At 60.9% G+C, this 18,435-nt stretch overlaps 2 protein-coding genes across 3 annotated transcripts in view; both read right to left on the bottom strand.

Moving 5' to 3' along the window:
- Positions 1–4,251, bottom strand: part of ADAP1 (ArfGAP with dual PH domains 1) — a 66,438-nt gene extending 62,187 nt beyond the window's left edge. The window contains exon 1 of the mRNA XM_081256406.1: positions 4,038–4,251. Within this exon, the coding sequence (XP_081112532.1) occupies positions 4,038–4,119 (82 nt within the window). The 5' untranslated portion in view covers positions 4,120–4,251. The remainder of the gene's footprint in view (positions 1–4,037) is intronic.
- COX19 (cytochrome c oxidase assembly factor COX19) overlaps positions 1–18,435 on the bottom strand; it is a 48,014-nt gene that overhangs the window by 27,268 nt on the left and 2,311 nt on the right. The window contains exon 3 of one of the 2 annotated variants that reach the window (XR_014017614.1): positions 16,487–16,630. Coding sequence is in view for 1 of the 2 variants with exons in the window: in XM_081256409.1 (XP_081112535.1) it covers positions 16,550–16,630 (81 nt within the window). In the remaining variant the exon portion in view is untranslated. Of the gene's footprint in view, positions 1–16,005; positions 16,631–18,435 lie in introns of those variants that run through there. The other variant, XM_081256409.1, reaches the window with a different exon arrangement.

Below are 18,435 nucleotides of genomic sequence, written 5' to 3'. Positions count from 1 at the left end.
CAGAGCGGCTGGGCCCGTGAGCCATGGCTGCTGAGCCTGCGCGTCCGGAGCCTGTGCTTCGCAACGGGAGAGGCCACAACAATGAGAGGCCCGCATACCGCAAAAAAAAAAAAAAAAAAAAAAAAAACCCCAAACTCACAGATACAGAGAACTGATTGGTGGTTGTCAGAGGTGGGGTGGGGTGGGGTGGGTGAAATGGGTGAAGGGGGTCAAAAGGTACAGACGTCCAGTTACAAAATAAATGAGTCCTGCGGGTGTAACACACAGCATGGTGACCACAGTGAATAACACTGTGCTGTATATTTGAAAGTTTCTAAGACAGTAGATCTTAAAGGTTCTCATCACAAGGAAAAACTCTGCGCGATGAAGGATATTAACTAGACTTACTGTGGTGATCATTTCTCAACACGTACAAATACCGAATCCCTACGCCGTACACCTGAAACTAGTAAGACATGACAGTCAATTATAACTCAATTTTTTAAAGAAGGTAGGAAATTCTGACACCTGACACCACGATGAACACTGAGGACGTGCTGTTCAGTGAAATAAGCCAGACACAAAAGGACAAATACTGTGTGATTCCACTTATGTGGGTCAGATTCATAGAGACAGAAAGTGGAAGGGTGGGGGCTGCGGAAGAAGAGGGAGTCGGTGTTTAATGGGGACAGTTTCCGCTTTGCAGGATGGAGAGGAGCTGTGAGGCGGTGGTGGGGAAGGCTGCACGACAACGTGAATGTACTTAACACCACTGAGCTGCACACTGAAAAATAACTGTTTTGTATATTCTACCACAATGAAAAAACAATTTAACCCAAAACCCAAGTGGGCTGCTGCCCCAGGGAGCAGGGACTGCCTGCCCAGCCCACTCCTCAGCAGCCCCCTGCCAACCACGCTCTCAGGGGACCCTCTCCCAAACTAAGCCAAATCCCGAAATTCCTCTCTGCCCAGGTTCACAGCGATGTCTGAAAAGTCACCTCTGCCTTGAAGCCTTGCAGGGTTGAGGGAGGACCTCCCGCTCTGAGTTCACCCCCTTGGTCTTGCAGGCAGTTGCTCCAGTCCTGGCAGAGCTGTGAGGATGGGCCCCCAGGGCCACTCATACCCAGACACCCCCGGTCCAGGAGCAGCAGGGTCTCCACACTGCCGTCCCAAACCATCTGTCTTCTCAGAAAGCTCTCCTTAACGAGCCCAGACCTCACCGCCAATCAGAAGGCCCACGTGTGCTCAGAGCTGGTTTTGCCTGGCGCTCTAGGCAATCCCAAGGTCCAGGTGACATGCATTAAAGCCCCACAGAACGATAACCCACACCTCAGCCCAATGAAAGAGCTGAGAGGCCATGTCCTTCCTGGGCATCAGACCTGAGCTTCAAAGGTGACACTGTCATTTATCCCAACTAGGCAGGTGACTCAGAGGAAGTAAGAGGCACACCCCCAAGGTGGAGGACCCCCCCCCCCACTGCCACCAGGCCTGCAATGAGAGCAGCCTCTCTGGAAGCTGTTAGACAAGGCCCTGTGTTCAAGGGCAGGGGACCCGTCCTTGGAGCAGACAATGGGAGGGTCTGGGAGCAGGTTCCATGGGGGCTGCAGTCAATCTCAGACTGCATTCCTCCCAGCAGCCCTTGCATGGCCAGCTGTGAGGTCTGCCCAGATCTGCTCTGGTGGTTAGGGAGGCCAGGGACCACAGGGTGTCCTGTGGTGCAGAGTGCAGGCCGTGGGGACCCTCACCCTTGAGGCACCCGGCTCCTGGTGGGCTTCAGTTGAGAAGAGCAGCCATGAACCCGTCCATGTGACGGTGTTCTGTGCCCCCTCCAGCCCCCATCAATGCCAGAGTGGGCCCGAGTTGCCTATCTGGGCCACAGCAGGGATGGGAGGTCCCAGTGACACTCCACAGTGGCACAGAATATGGACGGACCAGTGGGGCTCCAGCAGAGACCATGGGCGGGCATCACATGGGGGTCACGGAAGGTCAGGGCAGGAGAGCTGGTCTGCCTTTGAGGCCCCATGTTCCCTAAGACAGCTCAAGTTCTCAAGGCCTCCGTCTCCCCAGCTGTAAAATGGGGGCAACAGCCCGTATCTTGTCTGCTCCTCAGGCTGCCAGACAAGATAAGGCAAGATGCTGAGGTCATGGACCGAGTCTGAAAAGCAGAGGCGGGCCCGACACCAGGGAGAGCCGGCCGCTCCCGACCCCCTGTACCTGCTGGAGGGCCACGCCCCTGGACCGAGTGGGTGGGTGGGCACAGCAGCTGCAGGGCCCACGACACCAAGGAAGCCCACTGTCCCTCCTGCCAGGGAGGCTCTGGGTCCAGAGAAGCCCCCGCTGCGCAGGGTGGCCAGGAAGGAGAGGGCCGGGGCCAGCTCCCCGCTGCCCGGGCCCCCCAGGCCAAGCCTGAGAGCAGACCGTGCTGACCGCCCTTCCTCACCAGACTGCTGCTTGGCATGGCCGCTCTCCCGACAAGTGGAAATACAGGTCTGGGAGAGGGAGGTGGGACGGCGGAGCGGGCGGGAGAGGGAGGCGGGACGGCGGAGCGGGCGGGAGAGGGAGGCGGGACGGCGGAGCGGTCTGGGAGAGGGAGGCGGGACGGCGGAGCGGGCGGGAGAGGGAGGCGGGACGGCGGAGCGGGCGGGAGAGGGAGGCGGGACGGCGGAGCGGGCGGGAGAGGGAGGCGGGAGCAGGCTCGGAGGGAACAGTGCTGCCGTCTCACCGCACAGCCGAGGCGAGGCGGGCCCTCAGGGCGGCGGGGAAAGTCCCTCAGCCTGCCGCCCCTCTGGGACACTCCAGCTCTGGCGTGGCCTCTCGAAGCCATACTGCAGCTGCCCAGCAGCTGCCCAGCACTCGGCGGGGGCGGGGGCTGCACCGGAGACCCCTCCCAGCCCAGCGGGCGAGCAGCAGAGGAGAGCTGCGGGGAGGGTGTCCTACTTGCGGGGTGTCCAGAGACTGTGTGTCTCAAACAGGAGTCTCAGAACAAATGCAGAGTCTTCCCACCTTCCCTCCCTGGGGGCTCGGCCACTCCCCGCTGTGGTAGGCTTGTTCTGAGGGGCTCAGGCTAGGAGCCCCCAGTGGAGCGCCCTGTGTGTCCCCGCAGAGCCTGGGGACAGCCCCTGAGCTGAGCCGCCCTCCCTGCTGGGGGCCTGAGCAGGTGAGCCTCTCGGGGCTCTTCCACCCCCACCGCAGGGAAGCCGCGCCAGGGGCTGCCAGCCCAGAAGCAGGGCGCCGCTGGTCCGAGGGCAAAGCCTTCTCTCCTCCTGCCAATCCCAGCACACGTAGCCCCAGGGCTCTGGCGCCTTGGAAATCAACCCGGAGCGGGCGCCACCCAGGAGCAAAGTCTAGGAGATGCCTGCCGGGAGGATGGGATGCAGGGAGCCTAGTGCTTGTTCCGAGCTGCACCTGCCCCTCTGCCCCACCTGAATTGGCCACCTGCCCCAGAGCAGTGAGGCCGGGTGGGGGGAGGGGCGCCCGTTCCCACGGGGTCCACGTGGAGGCGGCAGGTGCTTCCTCCCCCTGGCGCGGGGTGCAGGGCTAGAGGGGGGCTCCAGGCGGGGGCCCATGACGTCACCCGCAGGTGGGGGGCAGGGCCAGGTGGACCCCCACACCCACGCACAGAGGCCCACGGCCCGCTTGTCCGTCCCCTCCCTGCAGCCGGTCGCCCGCCGCGATTTCCTCTTTCTTTGCGGAGCCCCAGGTTTCGCAAGGCGGCGGCGGTCCGCGGGTGACAGCGAGACACGCAGCCTGGGGGAGGGGAGGCGGCGACACAGCCGCAGGCCAGGGGCCGTGGGCGGGCAGGCGATGTCCGGTTCCCGGCAGGTGCCCTCGGGCCCGCGCCCCACCCGAGCGGGGACCAGGCTGCGCTGCCCACGCCACCCCCCACCCCGCCAAGCAGGCGCCGCAGCACCCCTCCCCGGCCCCGGGGCTGGCATCCAGGCCGGCACCCACCCCGGCGCATCCACTCGGGCCCTCCCCCACGCGGGCCGGCCACTACCCGGCCCGCACCCACCCAGGCCCCCAGCTACCCCGGGCGCAGCCAGCCTGCCCGCACCTACCCGGGGCGCCGCAGTCCGCGCAGCGCGCGTTCGCTGGCCGCTGCAGCAGCTCCAGCACGGCCTTCCGCCGCTCCTTGGCCATGGCCGCGTTGCCGCCCCCCGCGACGCCGGGTGGGGAGCGTACGCCCCGCCGCGCTAGGGCGCCGCGCAGGCCGCCCGCCGCCGCCGCCCCTGCGCCATCCTGAGCAGCTCAGCCCGCGCGCCGGTTCCGCATTCCTGCCGCCCGGCCCGGCTCCACCGCCGCCGCTCTCGTCGCCGCCGCGGCAGCCGAGCGTGTGCCGGCGCGGGGCCCGGGGCGCACGGCGCGCTCTGGCCGGCGCGGCCCGCGGGCGGCCCCCAGCGGCGCGGGCGGGCGGGCAGCCTCCTCCCGCGCCGGCCAGGCGTCCCAGCCCGCGCGCCCGGCGTCCCAGCCCGCGCGCCCGGGAACCCGCCCGCCCGCGCGCCCGGGGACCCGCCCGGGGAGGTCTGCCCGCCGCCGCCGCCGCCGCCGCCGCCGCCTCCGCCCACCCTATCCCAGCGCAGCGGCCCACCTGCCCGAGCGAGAGGCCACCAGCCACAGTGGTGGGGGGCTTGAGGGAACCGAATAACCACAGGCCTGGGTGAGATCATCCTTCGGTCATTTGGGCCCCAACAGCGCCTGGACACCTACTGTGCGCCCAGGGGGTCAGCGCACCAGGTCCAATGGGCACGCTGGGAATGCTTGTTGGAGGGAGGGGTGTGTGCCCAGTGCTGGGTGCCAGGGCTCACACCATCCCTGCCCTGGGAGGAGATGGCCGGCAGGTGGTAAGGCCCAGTGAGTGCGGTGGGTGCTCAGGCCAGAGAAGGGCTCCCGCTGTCCACCCAGCAGGGACAGGACAAGGGGTGGGCCGCGGTGCTCCCGATAAAGCCCGTTTTGAGCCAGGAGGCCAGGACCCAGACAAGAGGGTAGTAACATGGGGAAGGAGGGAGGTGATGTGCCCCTGCATTTTTTCAAATTCTTTTCATTTTCTTCTTAAATTATGAATGCAACGATGCATCTTGTTAAAAACAAACTGAAACAGTACCACACTGAAAAATTACAGCCTCTCCCCACCTCCACCCCCGCCCCAGCAACTGTGAGCCAACCATTGTTAGCACCATTAGCGTCCTTCCAGAATGGTCCTCGGCCTGTTAGGACACCAAGGGAGTCCCTATTCCTCTGGTCTGCTGCTGGGGGTTTTGGGTTGGTTTATTTTCACTGAGTAAACCGTACATACCCCTTTTCGAGTCCATACATACAGATCTACCCCTTTCTTTTCCAATGGCTGCGTTCCACTCAGAGCTGGACAATGACTTGTTCCCCAGTGCCTGGCTGAGGGGCAGGCATTTTCCATCTGCTGGGATCACAGTCGGACGCTCTCCAAGCGTCCCGGGTGCATCCACATCTGGCAGTGGCACCTCTGGGACGAGGGGAAGAGCATCCCAACTGGTGACAGGCCTGCCACCTTGCCCTCCGTGGAGGCTGTGCTGACGCCAATTCACCAAGGCCTGGCCCCTGCCCGGCCCCCAGCCGCCCACTCTGCCCAACAGCAGGGACGCGGTCCTTCTAGGGCGTTGTGGGAGGGATAGGTGGCATTTTCATCTCTGGGTCCCCATGCCAGGGTCGCAATCTGCCACACAGCAGAGTGGAGCACGTCACTTAACGAAGACAGGCTGACGTCAATCACAACAACAGCTACTCTACCAACGGCACCAGGCATTAGGTCAGACCCCTTGCATGTGTTTTCTTATTTAATCCCCATTTACAGATGGGGAAACTGAGGCATAGAGCAGTTCAATCACACCCAAGGTCGCACGTGGCTTCTAGGTGGAAGGGCTGGGATGAACATACAGCTCGGAAACAAAGAGACACCCCACCCCTCGAGCAGGGCAGGGTTGCTGAGGGTCCAAGAGGGGCAGGGAAGCTAGAGGGGCCTCGGAGGAGGGCAGGTGCGGAGCAGGCAGGGCTGAGCACACAGCCACGCCCTGTTTGGCGGTGGGTTGTTCACCTTCTTTGTCTTCCCACCTGGCTAAGGAGGTGAAGATACTGTCCAGGTAGGCAGGAGGAAGTGAGAATTCAAGAAGAGGCGCCAGGTCATGAAACAGACTCTTGAAAGAGGAGACAGGCAGGTCCAAAATCTGAAACCCCCCCTGCCCCGGCGCCCAGGCTGGAGTGAAGGCACGGGGTGCAGTGGGGCTGGGGTGCGGGGCTCAGGACTCACAAAATTCAGAAGGTGACAGGCAGCCCAGGGTGGGCCACAGCCAGACAGGGGCTGGCCCAGGGTCCTGGGGCTGCTGGGAGGTGCTGGGGGCCAGACCCCAGGGTCCCCGCACGGCCCTGGGGGTCTGGCTCCTGTCCTGAGGGGGATGGGGACAAAGGAGAGTGACCACTCTGTCTGCTTTTGTGGGGGGCACCCGAGGGTGAGTGGGGAGACAGCTGTGCTTGCCTGGGTGTAGGGGACGGGAAATGCCCGGGACTCAGGGCCTCGTGGCCCGAGGAAGGCGTTGGGGACAGTGGGGCTGCCAAAGCCCACAGAAGATCCAGGGAGGGGTCCACTCCAGGGCTGGGGACAGAGTCCAGGGCAGTCGACGGCAAGGCGGCTGCAGCGGGTGGGCCGCCCAGGAGGGGGCTGGGCAGGGGAGAGGGGCCAGGGCCCGCTGGGCACCGGCACCAACGGCCTGGGCAGAGGAGGGCTGTGTGGGAGGTGGGGAGATGGCCACGAAGATGGGCAATGGGGGGAGGGAAGGGGAGGGCCCAGAAGGTGAGGTCGGAGGGCCGAGGGGGGCTGCAAGGCGATGGGGGTGCTGGCAGGCAGAGGACAGGCACTGGGAGGGGGTGGGGGCACCGGGGTGGGGGTGCAGCAGGCATCCCCATCCCCACAGAGGACAGTGCAGCCCCCAGCCACCGGCAGCTGTCCCCAGACTCCTAAGGAGCTTCTGTAGAGCAGGTGGGTTGGCACTCCTGCCCGGACGGGGAGGGGAGGGGACACGCCGAGTGCAGAGGTTGCCAGCAGCAGGGGCGCAGCAATGCTCGGAGCTCCCTGGCTGACGCAGGTGCTGGCCTCTGGGCAGCCCGGCCCTTCCTTCCACAGGCCCCTCCCCTCGACAGCATTCTCGCAGCACCTGCTGTACGCAGAGCCCTTAGCAGCTTGATCCGTATAAGTAGCGGAGAAGACGGGGAGCCCCAGGCTGTGCCAGCACCCCTGGCCTGAGACCCTGGTTTAGGATGAATTAGCCCCAACCCCGGCACGGGGGTGGGGAGAGCGGGTGCTGCCTTCCAGCCCTTCCCTGGACACGCTGTGGCTCTGGGGCTGAGCAGCCACAAGGTTCCAGGGTGGCACTGGGCGAGAAGGGAGCAGGGCAGGAACCAGGCCAGAACCCTCCTGGGGCCTCGGGCAGGGCTGCAGCGGCATCCCTCCGCCTGTGCCCACCCTCCTCCCTGGGCCTGCTGAGCCAGACCCCGGAGGGGACCCCTGTGGGTCTTCCCAGGAGCGGGGTAGCTGGGGATTTGGGATCAGCCCTCCACTGGGGGCCAGGACTCACGGGGGCTGAGGAAGCAAGCACCTCCCAGAAGGGTGGAGATGGTACGAAGATGGTGGCTAAAATGAGCGACAGGGACACGCCTGGCCACGAGGACCAGCTTCCTGGTGTGGCTCGGGACAGTTCCTGTTTTAAAGCCCTCACCCAGTGCAACTCCTGAGCCTCTGCCCTCAGCCTCCGGCCCCACCCCCAACAAAAAGGATCTTTTTTTTTTTTTTTTTTTCACCAAGAGAAACACAGAAAAACCCAAAGAAAAGGTGACCCTTGGTACAGCAGGGCCACTCAGGAGCTTTGCGTGTGCTTAACAGACACAGATACGGAGGCCCCTCGCCACCCCAAAGCCAGGGGGCAGCAGGGACAGGCCCCTGGGACCAGGATGGTTTCTCCATCTGAGAGTGGCACTGGCCCTGGAGACCCCCTGGGAAGGCAGGGTCTCAGGGTTGTCCCCAGAGGTGACATGTGGGGTGGGGTGTCTGTGGGGGCAGGGCGCTATGGGTTGTTTAGTGGGTTTGGGGACATTTAAAATTTTTTTTTGCTTGGTGTCCCTAAGAGAACCAGCATCTGGCAGGAGGAGGAGGGTGGAGCATCTCTCGGGCTTGAAGCGAGGCTGCCAGGACGTGGCTTCCCAAAGGCAGTGAGCACGGGCGGCCTGGCTGGGGCAGGGGCGGGAGCCGCGGGGAAAGGTCCCAGATGCAGTCTGGGGAGCCCGCAGCAGCAGCAACATCCAGCCGTGGATCTGCAGTTCACACGCAAATCAGCACAACTCAAAACTCACTTATAGGGGCTCCCCTGCTGGCACAGTGCTTAAGAACCCGCCCGCCAATACAGGGGACACGGGTTTGAGCCCTGGTCCAGGAAGATCCCACATGCCGCGGAGCAATTAAGCCCGTGCGCAACTACTGAGCCTGCACTCTAGAGCCCATGACCCACAACTACTGAGCCTGCGCTCTAGAGCCCGCGAGCCACAACTACTGAGCCTGCGCTCTAGAGCCCACGAGCCACAACTACTGAGCCCGTGTGCCACAACTACTGAGCCTGCGCTCTAGAGGCTGCAAGCCACAACTACTGAGCCTGCGCTCTAGAGCCCACGAGCTACAACTACTGAGCCCGTGTGCCACAACTACTGAGCCTACACTCTAGAGCCCACGGGCCACAACTACTGAGCCTGCGCTCTAGAGCCCACGAGCCACAACTACTGAGCCCGTGTGCCAAAACTACTGAAGCCCGCGTGCCTAGAGCCTGTGCTCTGCAACAAGAGAAGCCACCATAGTTAGAAGCCAGCGCACTGCAACAAAGAGTAGCCCCTGCTCGCTGCAACTAGAGAAAGCCCGCGCGCGGCAACAAAGATCCAATGCAGCCAAAAATAAAATAAATAAATAAAATTTAAAAACTCACTTATAAAGAACTCTTACAAGCCAACGGGAAGAGGATCTGAACAGAGCCTTCTCCAAGGAAGACGCATAAATGGCCGGTGTGCACGTGACGATGCTCAGCATCACGCGTGGCCAGGGAGACGAGACGCGGCCGCACACACGCTGGGACGGGGGCAGTTCAGCCAGAGACTCGCCAGTGCTGACGCTTAAACACACTCACCACGCGACCCAGCAGTTCCACTCCTAGGTACACACCCAAGACAGAAAACACACGTTCACTCAGAAACACGTACGTGCGGTGTTACTCACAGGAGCCAAAGGGGAACAACCGTGTCCATCAGCAGATGAATGGATACACACAACGGGCTCCCTCCCTGCAGTGGAACAGGACTCGCCACAGGAAAGGAAGAAAGTGCTGACACAGCTAGGACCTGGACGAACCTTGAACACGCGATGCTCGGTGAGAGAACCCGGTCACGGAAGGGCAGTGTGCGTTTCTACTCCTGTGAGTCCTCGATCTGAAGAGTATTTCCACGTGACAGTCCCAGCCCCTGTGCTGAGCCCACCGGGTCCACTGAACGGAGGGGTCCTTCATTCCGCCCCTCAGCAGCCCTTAGTGATGGGGAGGCCCTGGGTCACCTGCCTCCTGAGGCGTGTCTCCAGGGTCAGACCACAGGCCTGTCTGAGGACTGAGCACGAGGGACCCCCCCCCCCCATTCCCAGAGGGAGGCTGTGGAAGCATCTCACAGCTCACCAGGCTCTGCAGACTGCAAACAGAGCCGGGCCCAGGCTCTGACCCAACCTGTCAGGAGAGGCCTCGGACAGGAGGATGGGGTGGGGCGTGAGGGGTCTTGGATTTCCCAGAGAGGGGCCCTCTGTCTGTGCCCCACCCTGTCCATCCACCATCCATCCATCTCCCCTCCCCCAGGATCTTCCACAACATCACTGACGTTCCTCCCCGCTCCCACGGAGAGGTGGGATCTACCTGCTCGCCCCTACCTGGGGCGGGAGCCAGGAGCACTCCAACCGGGGAGGACGTTGCTTCCAAGGCTGCCGTAAAAGGATGCAGCTTCCACCTGGCGCACTCTGTCTCTCCCTCTCTGTGTGTCTCTCCTCTCTGTGTCTCTCCCTCTATCTCTCTGCCGCGGTCTCTGTCTTGCTCTCCTGAGCCGCCACCCTGCCGAGGCCCCGTGGAGGCCACTCTGCCTGAGTCCCCTCAGCTCAGGTTCTGGCCACGCGGGAACGGCCTCGGGGAGCCTCAGCTACCACCTAGTGAGAACCCCCGGCTGACCGTAGTCCATCCCAGGGCCGTGAGGGTGGTAACCATCAAATGCTGGGGTCAGAAGCCAAGTCTGGGGCGCTGCCACCCAGCGAGGGCATGGGGGTCTCTGGAAAGCCCGCCCCACGGTCATCACGCCCAGGACTCTCTGCTCAGAGCAAGGCCGGGAAGGGAGGCCTGGCGCGAGCCCTCCTCCAGGTTCCCTGTGCCCCAGGGTGGTCTCCTCTGGACGGGGCTCTGCCACCCTCTGGCACACAGCCCGCGGGTGTGGACGGCGAGGCCCCTGCCGCCATCACTGAGCCCGTGCTGAGCAGGGCGCTGGCCCAGGCACTGGGGGGCAGGAAGAGTTGATGAGCCTCAACTGGGGCCCCCACTGCGCTCAGGGCCCCCCAGCTGGGCCGCCGTGTCAGCAGGACCTGGGGCCTCAGGGGTGCACAGCCCTGGTCCAATCTTTAGGTCCTGGAGTGTGGAGGCCACTGCACATAACACTGTCCCCTCGGGGGCCCCCGGGGACAGCCCTCCCACAGGTGACTCAGGCGCTGCAGTGCCGCCACCGTCCAGCAGGGGCCGCCACACCACCACATTCTGTCCCGGAGGCACCAGGACCGCAGTCACCGGAAGGGGAAGGCCCCCAGGCTTCTCTCCTTCGGTGGCAAGGCTGGCCCACCCCTGGCCTAACCAACCCTAACTGCCCCCACCGCTGCCCTGACGTGGTAACGCGGCTCAGCATCCTCAGAAAGCCCTGTCCCCCCGACTCAGTCTGCAGCCCCCAGCGTCCATCGTGGGGCCTCGTTCTGTCCCCAGGGCCCGAGAGATCTGCTTCCCTTCACAGTCAGAAAGCAGCCACCAGGGGCACCGCTGGGCCCCCGGAAGCTGGCTCCTCACCTGCCGTCGCACGTAGCTCTGTAAATCCCACGCAAGGGCAGCCGGCAGAATCCTGCAGATGGAGGCTCCCAGAAGGTTCCCAGACTCCCCGACGCCCGCTCCCCCCCAGGGCTCTGCAGGAGCCCCCTCGGCCCTGTTCCCGGGGTGTGGGACCCCCACTCCACAAGCACAGCTGAGACGTGATTCCATCCCTCCAGGAGAGACTTTATTCACAGTGTTAAGACAAGGTCACTTGCTCCACAGGTTAACAGAGCGTTCCCTATGCCTCCTGCAACAATAAAGCCCCTATTTTCTAGTCCATAAATACCTAATTTCACTGAAAGACTGACCTCAAGCACCAGGCAGGTAGAATGACAGACACCAGAGACAGGAGCCCTTTCTTCCCCAGTAAAGGCTGGGGAAGCGGCACCGCAGACGGGAAGACATGCTCCTGGGGGCCAGCCTGTCCCCCCGACCAGGGTCACTGCCGGAGCTCCCACTTCCCACGAGGAACCAACGCGGCCCCTCCCTTAAGAGCCGACAGGGTCCACACCCTGGTGGCGGAAAGCCTGCCCTCAACCAGCAAGGCCACACAGCACCCGACACACAAACCAGCACAGTCTCTGCTCATGGGACGCATCAAGTTACAACCACAGGCACGCAACTTGTAGAAGATATAAAATACAACTAAACACAATGAGCGTTTTGAAACTAATGATTTTATTGTTTCTATAAAAATGATACGTGCATGTTATAAAATACAGCCATAAAGAAAGTTCCCTGCTGCTCAGCCAGAGGTGGCGGACTGGTCCGAAGGCATGCAGGTGCCCCCTGTGCCTGTTCAGCGGTTCCCCGCTGCTCAGGCCACTGAGCAGGTAGGAACCGCCACGGAGTGGTCTTAAGCTGTTCTTCCACAAACTCTTAAAATGGAAATAGGTTGACGGAGAATAAAGTTTCTAAAGTAAAAAAGAAGAGTACCAGGAAACCACCCGGACTGGCAGGCATCCTGAACACCTGCTGTTCAGGGTTCCAAACCTGCTCACACCTGCAGAGAATCGGGGACGTCCAGACAGACACCTGACAAGAAGGGGGGCCCCGTCCCACACGCCACGCCGGCAGTGACTCTGATCCTGGTTATTAAGTACATACCCATTCTCCGTCGTCTGCCAGCAACAAGCAGCAGCAAAGCCAGTGCCAAAGATTCCAAAAAAAATAGGGATTTAAACTCAGCCCTGAGAAAATTCGACCCACAACTGGGTTGCTGTGGATCATTAGGACAAGCGCTCAGCTGTCCTGGAGCCTGAGCAAGCCACCCGCCACCCAGCCTCTCAGGGACCCCGTGCTGTGCTCCAGTGTCCTCCCAAACCACCGGCAGGTGGTGCTGCCGGCTGAGGACCGGCCTGAAGTGCACACGTCCTGGTCCCAGAACCCGAGACTCTGCGGCCCCACATGGAAAAGGGGACTGTGCAGGTGTGGTTAAGGGTCTTGAGAAGGGAGGCAGGATTATGCCGGGCCGGGGGGGGGGGCCCAATGTCATCACGAGGGCCCTAACAGGAGGGAGGTGGGAGGGTCAGGGCCAGAGAGAGGTGTGGGGAGTAGGCGGAGTCGGGGAGGAGAGAAGCCACTGGGTCAGATGGAGGACGGGCCTCGGGCCACGGAGCGGGAGCGCGGCGCCTCTAGGAGCTGGAAGAGGAGGAGACGGACCCTCCCCAGAACCCCTGGCAGGAGGCGGCTCATGGGAGCCTTTGGACTTGTGGCCTCCAGGCTGGGGCATGAGTGTGTTGTTTAAGCCACCAAGTCTGTGCTGACCTGTTAGTGGGGAAGAAACCTGACTTGCCTTTTTTTAAAAATAAAAACACTGCCTTCCTGAACAATAAACATATTCCAGCCACCCTGTGTGCTGCTTGAGGTTTTCACAGTTGCTAAAAGGACCTGGGGCCCAGCCAGCAGAGTGGAGGCCTGCGTGAGGCTATAGACGGAGGGTGGCCTGGCCCTGTGCCCCAAGCTTCTGCCCCAGGGGCTGGAGTGAGAACCAGGGCAAGGGGCTCCGTCAGCCTCACCTGCCGGGAAGGCAGGTCTGACCTGATTGCTCCGGCTTACCTCCTGCCTAAGGAGGACACTTGGAAAACATTCTGGAAATTGTCTTCTAATAATGTCACTGGCTCATCATCACGAGTATATACGAGAAATAAAAGGCATTCTTTACATGACAAATGATGGGCAACTAAAAATATCTCACAGGAGCTTTGGCAGGACCAGACAGGACGTCTGGACCCGAGCCTGGCGTTTTTAGCACCTGAGACCCAGGAGCCAGCAGGCAGTGCGGGAAGCTGCTGCCCTTTGTCAAGAGCCCGACTGTCCCCTCCTGACGCAGAAACCACTGCGTCTGCATTCTATTTGAGATTCATGAAGGTTTCAAAATGAGTATTTACCCAATCACGTATATAGAAAGTTCAACTACAAAGAGCTTAGCACAAAACATTTTTTTAAACGATTCTGAAATAGTTCCAGACTTCCAGAAAGTTGCAGAAACAAGCCACAGTTCTGTCTGCCTGCTTCTCCCAACGACACCCTCTGCGAGCACAGGACAAGAAGTGCTGTGACTGACCTGCGAGCCCTCGGGCTCCCTGGTGGCCCTAGCCTCCCTGGACCCTTGGCCCGGGGCAGCCCCTCCATCTGTTCTCCAGGACGCGGCCCTCCTGGGGAGCGCTGTTCTTCACTCTGCAGCCCGTCCCTCATGTCAGGTGTGTCTGCCTGTGCTCACCAGACTGAGGTGGGGCACTCCTGGCAAGACAACGGCAGAAGCAATGCCGCCTTCTCAGGGCATCGGTCGGGGCAGGCGCTGTGGGGACCGGGCAGTCAGGCAACCACGCTGAGAAGCCTCAGCTGTTTGCCAAGTGCCTCGCGGGGCGCCCTCCAGACCAGGCAAAACTGTTCCACATCACACCGCCCACCCATCTCAGGACCACCGACGCCCCTTCCTCCCATGTGGGTTGGGACCCGGAGGAGGGGTGTCCCTTCCTGCACTGATACGTCTACCCCATTCATTATTTCCATCAACAGGGGCTCCTGGGTAGGAACTGATTCTGCAGCCGAAGCCCATTACAGTCCTTCCTTCTGCGGCTCCACTGGTCCCCCATCGGGCCACTGGGAGCTCCGTTGCATGTCCTCTCGACAAGCCCAGCATGGTTCCAGCAATTCCTTACTTTCTGACACAAGAGGGTCCAGCCTCACCTGGACTTTCCTGCCCCTGGGTCCTCCTGCTGGAGAGAGGCTCAGATCCGTGCTGCCAGGGGTCACTGCCCCTGGTCCCTTGGTGCCCAGAGCGAGGGGACGTCCGTACGAACACACGCGCGCGCGCGCATACACACCTATACGTCTGCTTCTCTACCCGCTGCCCTGGCAGATGTCCGAGAACCAGGATCCCACACCCCCGGCTCGCGTCACCCACGACACAGCTCCAGCTTTTTCCACCTTAAAATTCACAGCCTCAGAACCATTGTCCACACGAAGAACAAACATACTAACCAGGGTACAAATCTTGTCTTTTTGTCTCTAGCTTTAGTCAAAACACTATTTTCCAAAGCTACCTGGGCAAGTCCCGTCCCGCCGGCCCCTCTGCCGTGGGCAGAGTCAGCGTTTGCGACACGGCTGGGCTCAGGGTCACTGCCGCTGTCCCACGGTGGCCCCCCCGCGTCCCGGTTTATCTTTCGAGCACGTAAAACAAGAACATGGCTCCGAGTCAGAAGCACTCAGAGAGCTGCCCCCCATCCCCACACCTGTCAGCAACCATCCTCCCTGGTTTCCAGTTTGCCTTCCGGAGTTTCTTGTTGCTCAGGCACGCGGGTGTCGTGCTGGTTCCTTCTCCCTCTCTCACCACGACGTTCTCTGGGCCCTGGTTCCCCCTCGGAGCCCGCTCTCGGTGCGCCGCCCCTGGGGCAGCGCGGGGCCCTCCGTTCTCTCTCCCCAAGTCCTTCCTGCGGCCGCCCAGGGCCCCGTCTCTAAATACTTTCCAATCGCAGACAACGCTGCGATAAATAACCTTGTGCGTGTGTGACGCTGCACTGTTGGAAAACACAGAATATTTTTGTGGCTCACTTTGCTGACAGAAACCATGGCTTTTCATAAACTAGCTAAAAATATGGAAACAACCTGCAGCACAATTAGAAGCACAGACAGAGAGCCGATGCTGAACAGTGACAAACCGCAGACGAAGCGCTTGGTGCTGGTGCTGGGGAGCCCCGTGGAGGTGGGAGCAGCCTCAGAGGGACCATCAGGGAGGGCCTGACCGAGTGTGGCCACCACCGTAGGACCGAGGCAGAGGGACATCAACACAGAGAACTGGACACGGCCAAGGAGCAGACCACGAGGGTTTCCCGGAGCCCGGCCTGGGTCGCCAGGCAGAAGAAGGGGGGGATCAGGGCCGGCTGTCCCCACCAGCAGGGACACACCTGGATCCTCCCAGCACTGGCCACACTGGGACAAAAGTCAGCTGACTCGGGGGCCAGAGCAGGCAGTCCACAGGGCAGGTCCGGGGGCTCCGCTGTGGTTCTGAGACCACGTGACGAGGCACCCCAGAAACGCCACCGTGGGGTCTGCACCCCCAGGAGGTCTGTCCTGACAGCGCCCTGGGCAGCTCTCAGCGGGAACGCAGTTTAGCCAGGAAGCAGGGCTGGCTGCTGTCTCAGGGGCTTCCTCGGAGTAAAAGCACTGGAGGCCACCGTGCACATCGATCGACAGGGGGGGACGTTCTGTTTCTCAGTTACAGCAAATGAGTTCCTAAAATTAAACCATCTAGTTTAACAAATATCATCTGATCCAAATCAGAAAATGGCCCTGGACTAGAAAGATACGTGGTGTTTGTGCATCACCAAAAAAAAAATCAAGAAGTCAGAAAAATCAAAAGCCAGACTGCTTCCCACTTCCAAGCTTATCCTCTATTTTTGTTTAAAAAAAAAAAGAAAAGGCACGTATATTTATGAGTACAAAGAGAAAAGCATTTGCTAGGAAACGTTTTCCTGACAATCTCTGTCTACATAACAGACCACAACTCGTGAACATTTATCACTTTTGCACCGAAAAGACACACAGAACCCGTGATGCGAATCCAGCATCTCACAGGAACCCGCGGTGTCCACTCACTAGGCAGACATCATCCGGCACCTCACCTCCCCGGGAGCCCCATCACACACCTGAACTTAAAGACAAAACCTAACACTCCTGGGGGAAAATGGGATCTAAAAGGGACAATGGTTTTCCAGAATCCTTTTGGGAGCTTCAGAAGACGAGCCATTTCCCAGCCACAAGGCGCATCCATCAGGGAGGGGTGTCTGTCTTGATTTCGAGCGGCACCTCGGGGACGTCACCAAAGCCCCTTCCTGAGCCACGGTACCTACAAGCAAGCTGCTGGGGCGGCAGGTCGTCGGACAACCCCACACAGCCCTGCGGGATTCTTCCCATCACGGTTCCGTTCTTGTCTCTGACTTTCCATCTACCAAATCTCCAAATCCCAGTTTTTCCAGAGGTTCTCGTGCCATCAGCTGCCTGAAAGGAAAAGTGAGAGCTGTCAGGGTGGCCGGGAGAAGGACAAGCACCACCCACGCGGGGCCGAGGTAGGCCGTGGGCACCCGCCACCATCTCACCCCCAACCACTCCGTCCTGGGAACAGACCCCGATTCGTACCCTTAGACCTGCAACCCCGAGGAGCAGGAAGCAGCCGAGGCCAGGACAGAGGAGCCCCGCCGTGCTCCCGGCCACACCTCCCTCGTCACAGGGACCCGGAGCTCGCGGGGCCAGCCGCCTAGACAGCCAGCAGGAGACCAGAGGCAGAGCGGGTCGAGGTGCAGGGGCGAAGGAGAGCCTGGCGGCTCCAGGGTGCAGTCCCTCCACCCCCGCCCCCTTTACCTGCCCCGACTGCCATGCGCACGAAACCCAGCGGCCCAGCAACAGTCCTTAAGACAATGTCCCCAGAATCGCAAACCCCAGGTGGCACGATCTAACCCGGCAGCAGATTAAACCAACTATACAGCGATGGGAGGCACAAGACACTCCTTAAACCCCAAATAGGCAAATAACGATAAACCTTCCCACATCTTTGCCAAAAGAGTTCAACTGGCCGACAGTTCTTACAACTGATGCTCAGACTTCACTGTGGTCGCAGGACCACGACTCCCAAAGGACACCCTAATCCCTCGAGCTTGTGGTGGGACCTCACACGGGGGGGGCGGGGGGCTGTTAAGGATGAAGATGAAAATAACGTTGCCAACCAGCCAATGTGGAGACAAGACCCCAGGGACTGTCCAGGCGACCAACCTGATCCCATGAATCCTTAAAAGTAGAGACCCTTCGCTGGCTCTGGTCAGAGAGAAAAAATGTGAAGAGGAGAGAGGATGGGACAGGTGCAGCACCGTGGAACGTGCGGGTGGAGAAAGGGGCCTCGGGCCGAGGACATGGCGTCGCTGGGAGCTGGAAAAGGCCAGGAGACAGCGCCTCCAGAGGGGACCCGCCCGCACCTGAAGACAGTAACCAGTGTGCACTGGCCGCACCCTGGGATGGGCAGAGGGCCTTCCCAGGACCGTCTGCTCTACCCTGGGGCACCCGGTCAGGAGGCCCAGCCTCAGGCAGGAACCGGACCTGAGGTCGTGGATCACACGTGTGTTTGCTGGGTCTCTGCCAACAGTGCAACCCCAATTTTAACAGTTGCTGCTGTGAGAAAACGTGCCCCCACCTAAGTCGCAGACACGTCCACTTCAGGGTGACGGGGCCCGAATCCTCGTGAGGCGACTTGCATACTCTACTGAGGTCTGGTTTTTAAAACGACACACGTGAAGTAGGTAGGGGCAAAATAAGGTCTGGAATGTCAGCAGAAAGGAAAAAAGAGGAGGAGAAAAGAGGCTTTTAAAAAGGGTGATGGGCAAGGGCAAAATGGGAAAAATCTTGACCCTGAATCTGGGTGATGGTTATGGAGATCCAGACGATCCTCTGCTTTTGTATGTTTGAGGATTTTCATTGAAAACAAACTGAAAGTCTCCAGTCAAAATAACTGACCAAGTCAGAAACACATACATCCTCGTACATTCATCCAAACGTCGCCTGACCAACCAGTGAAGCCACTTGAATGGTGGGACCCGCAGAGCAGCCGGCCGCGTCCCTGTCTCCCCACGTCCTCAGCGGCCCAGGGAGGCTGGTGCCCAAAAGCTGCGCTGGGTGAGGGACCACCACATGGAGATGCGGGCAGCTCCCTCCCAGGGGCAAATGGGGAAAAGAGGGCCCTTCTGCTGGCCCTGCCTGGAAGCCCTGGTCAGGCAGCAGGAGCTGCTGTGGGACCCAAAAAGCCAAACCCTCC

This window comes from Mesoplodon bidens (genome assembly GCF_964165515.1).
Source record: "Mesoplodon bidens genome assembly, chromosome: 15".
Lineage (NCBI taxonomy): Eukaryota > Metazoa > Chordata > Mammalia > Artiodactyla > Ziphiidae > Mesoplodon > Mesoplodon bidens.
Note: the sequence above shows the minus strand (reverse complement) of the source record. Positions and strands in the feature narration are given on the sequence as shown.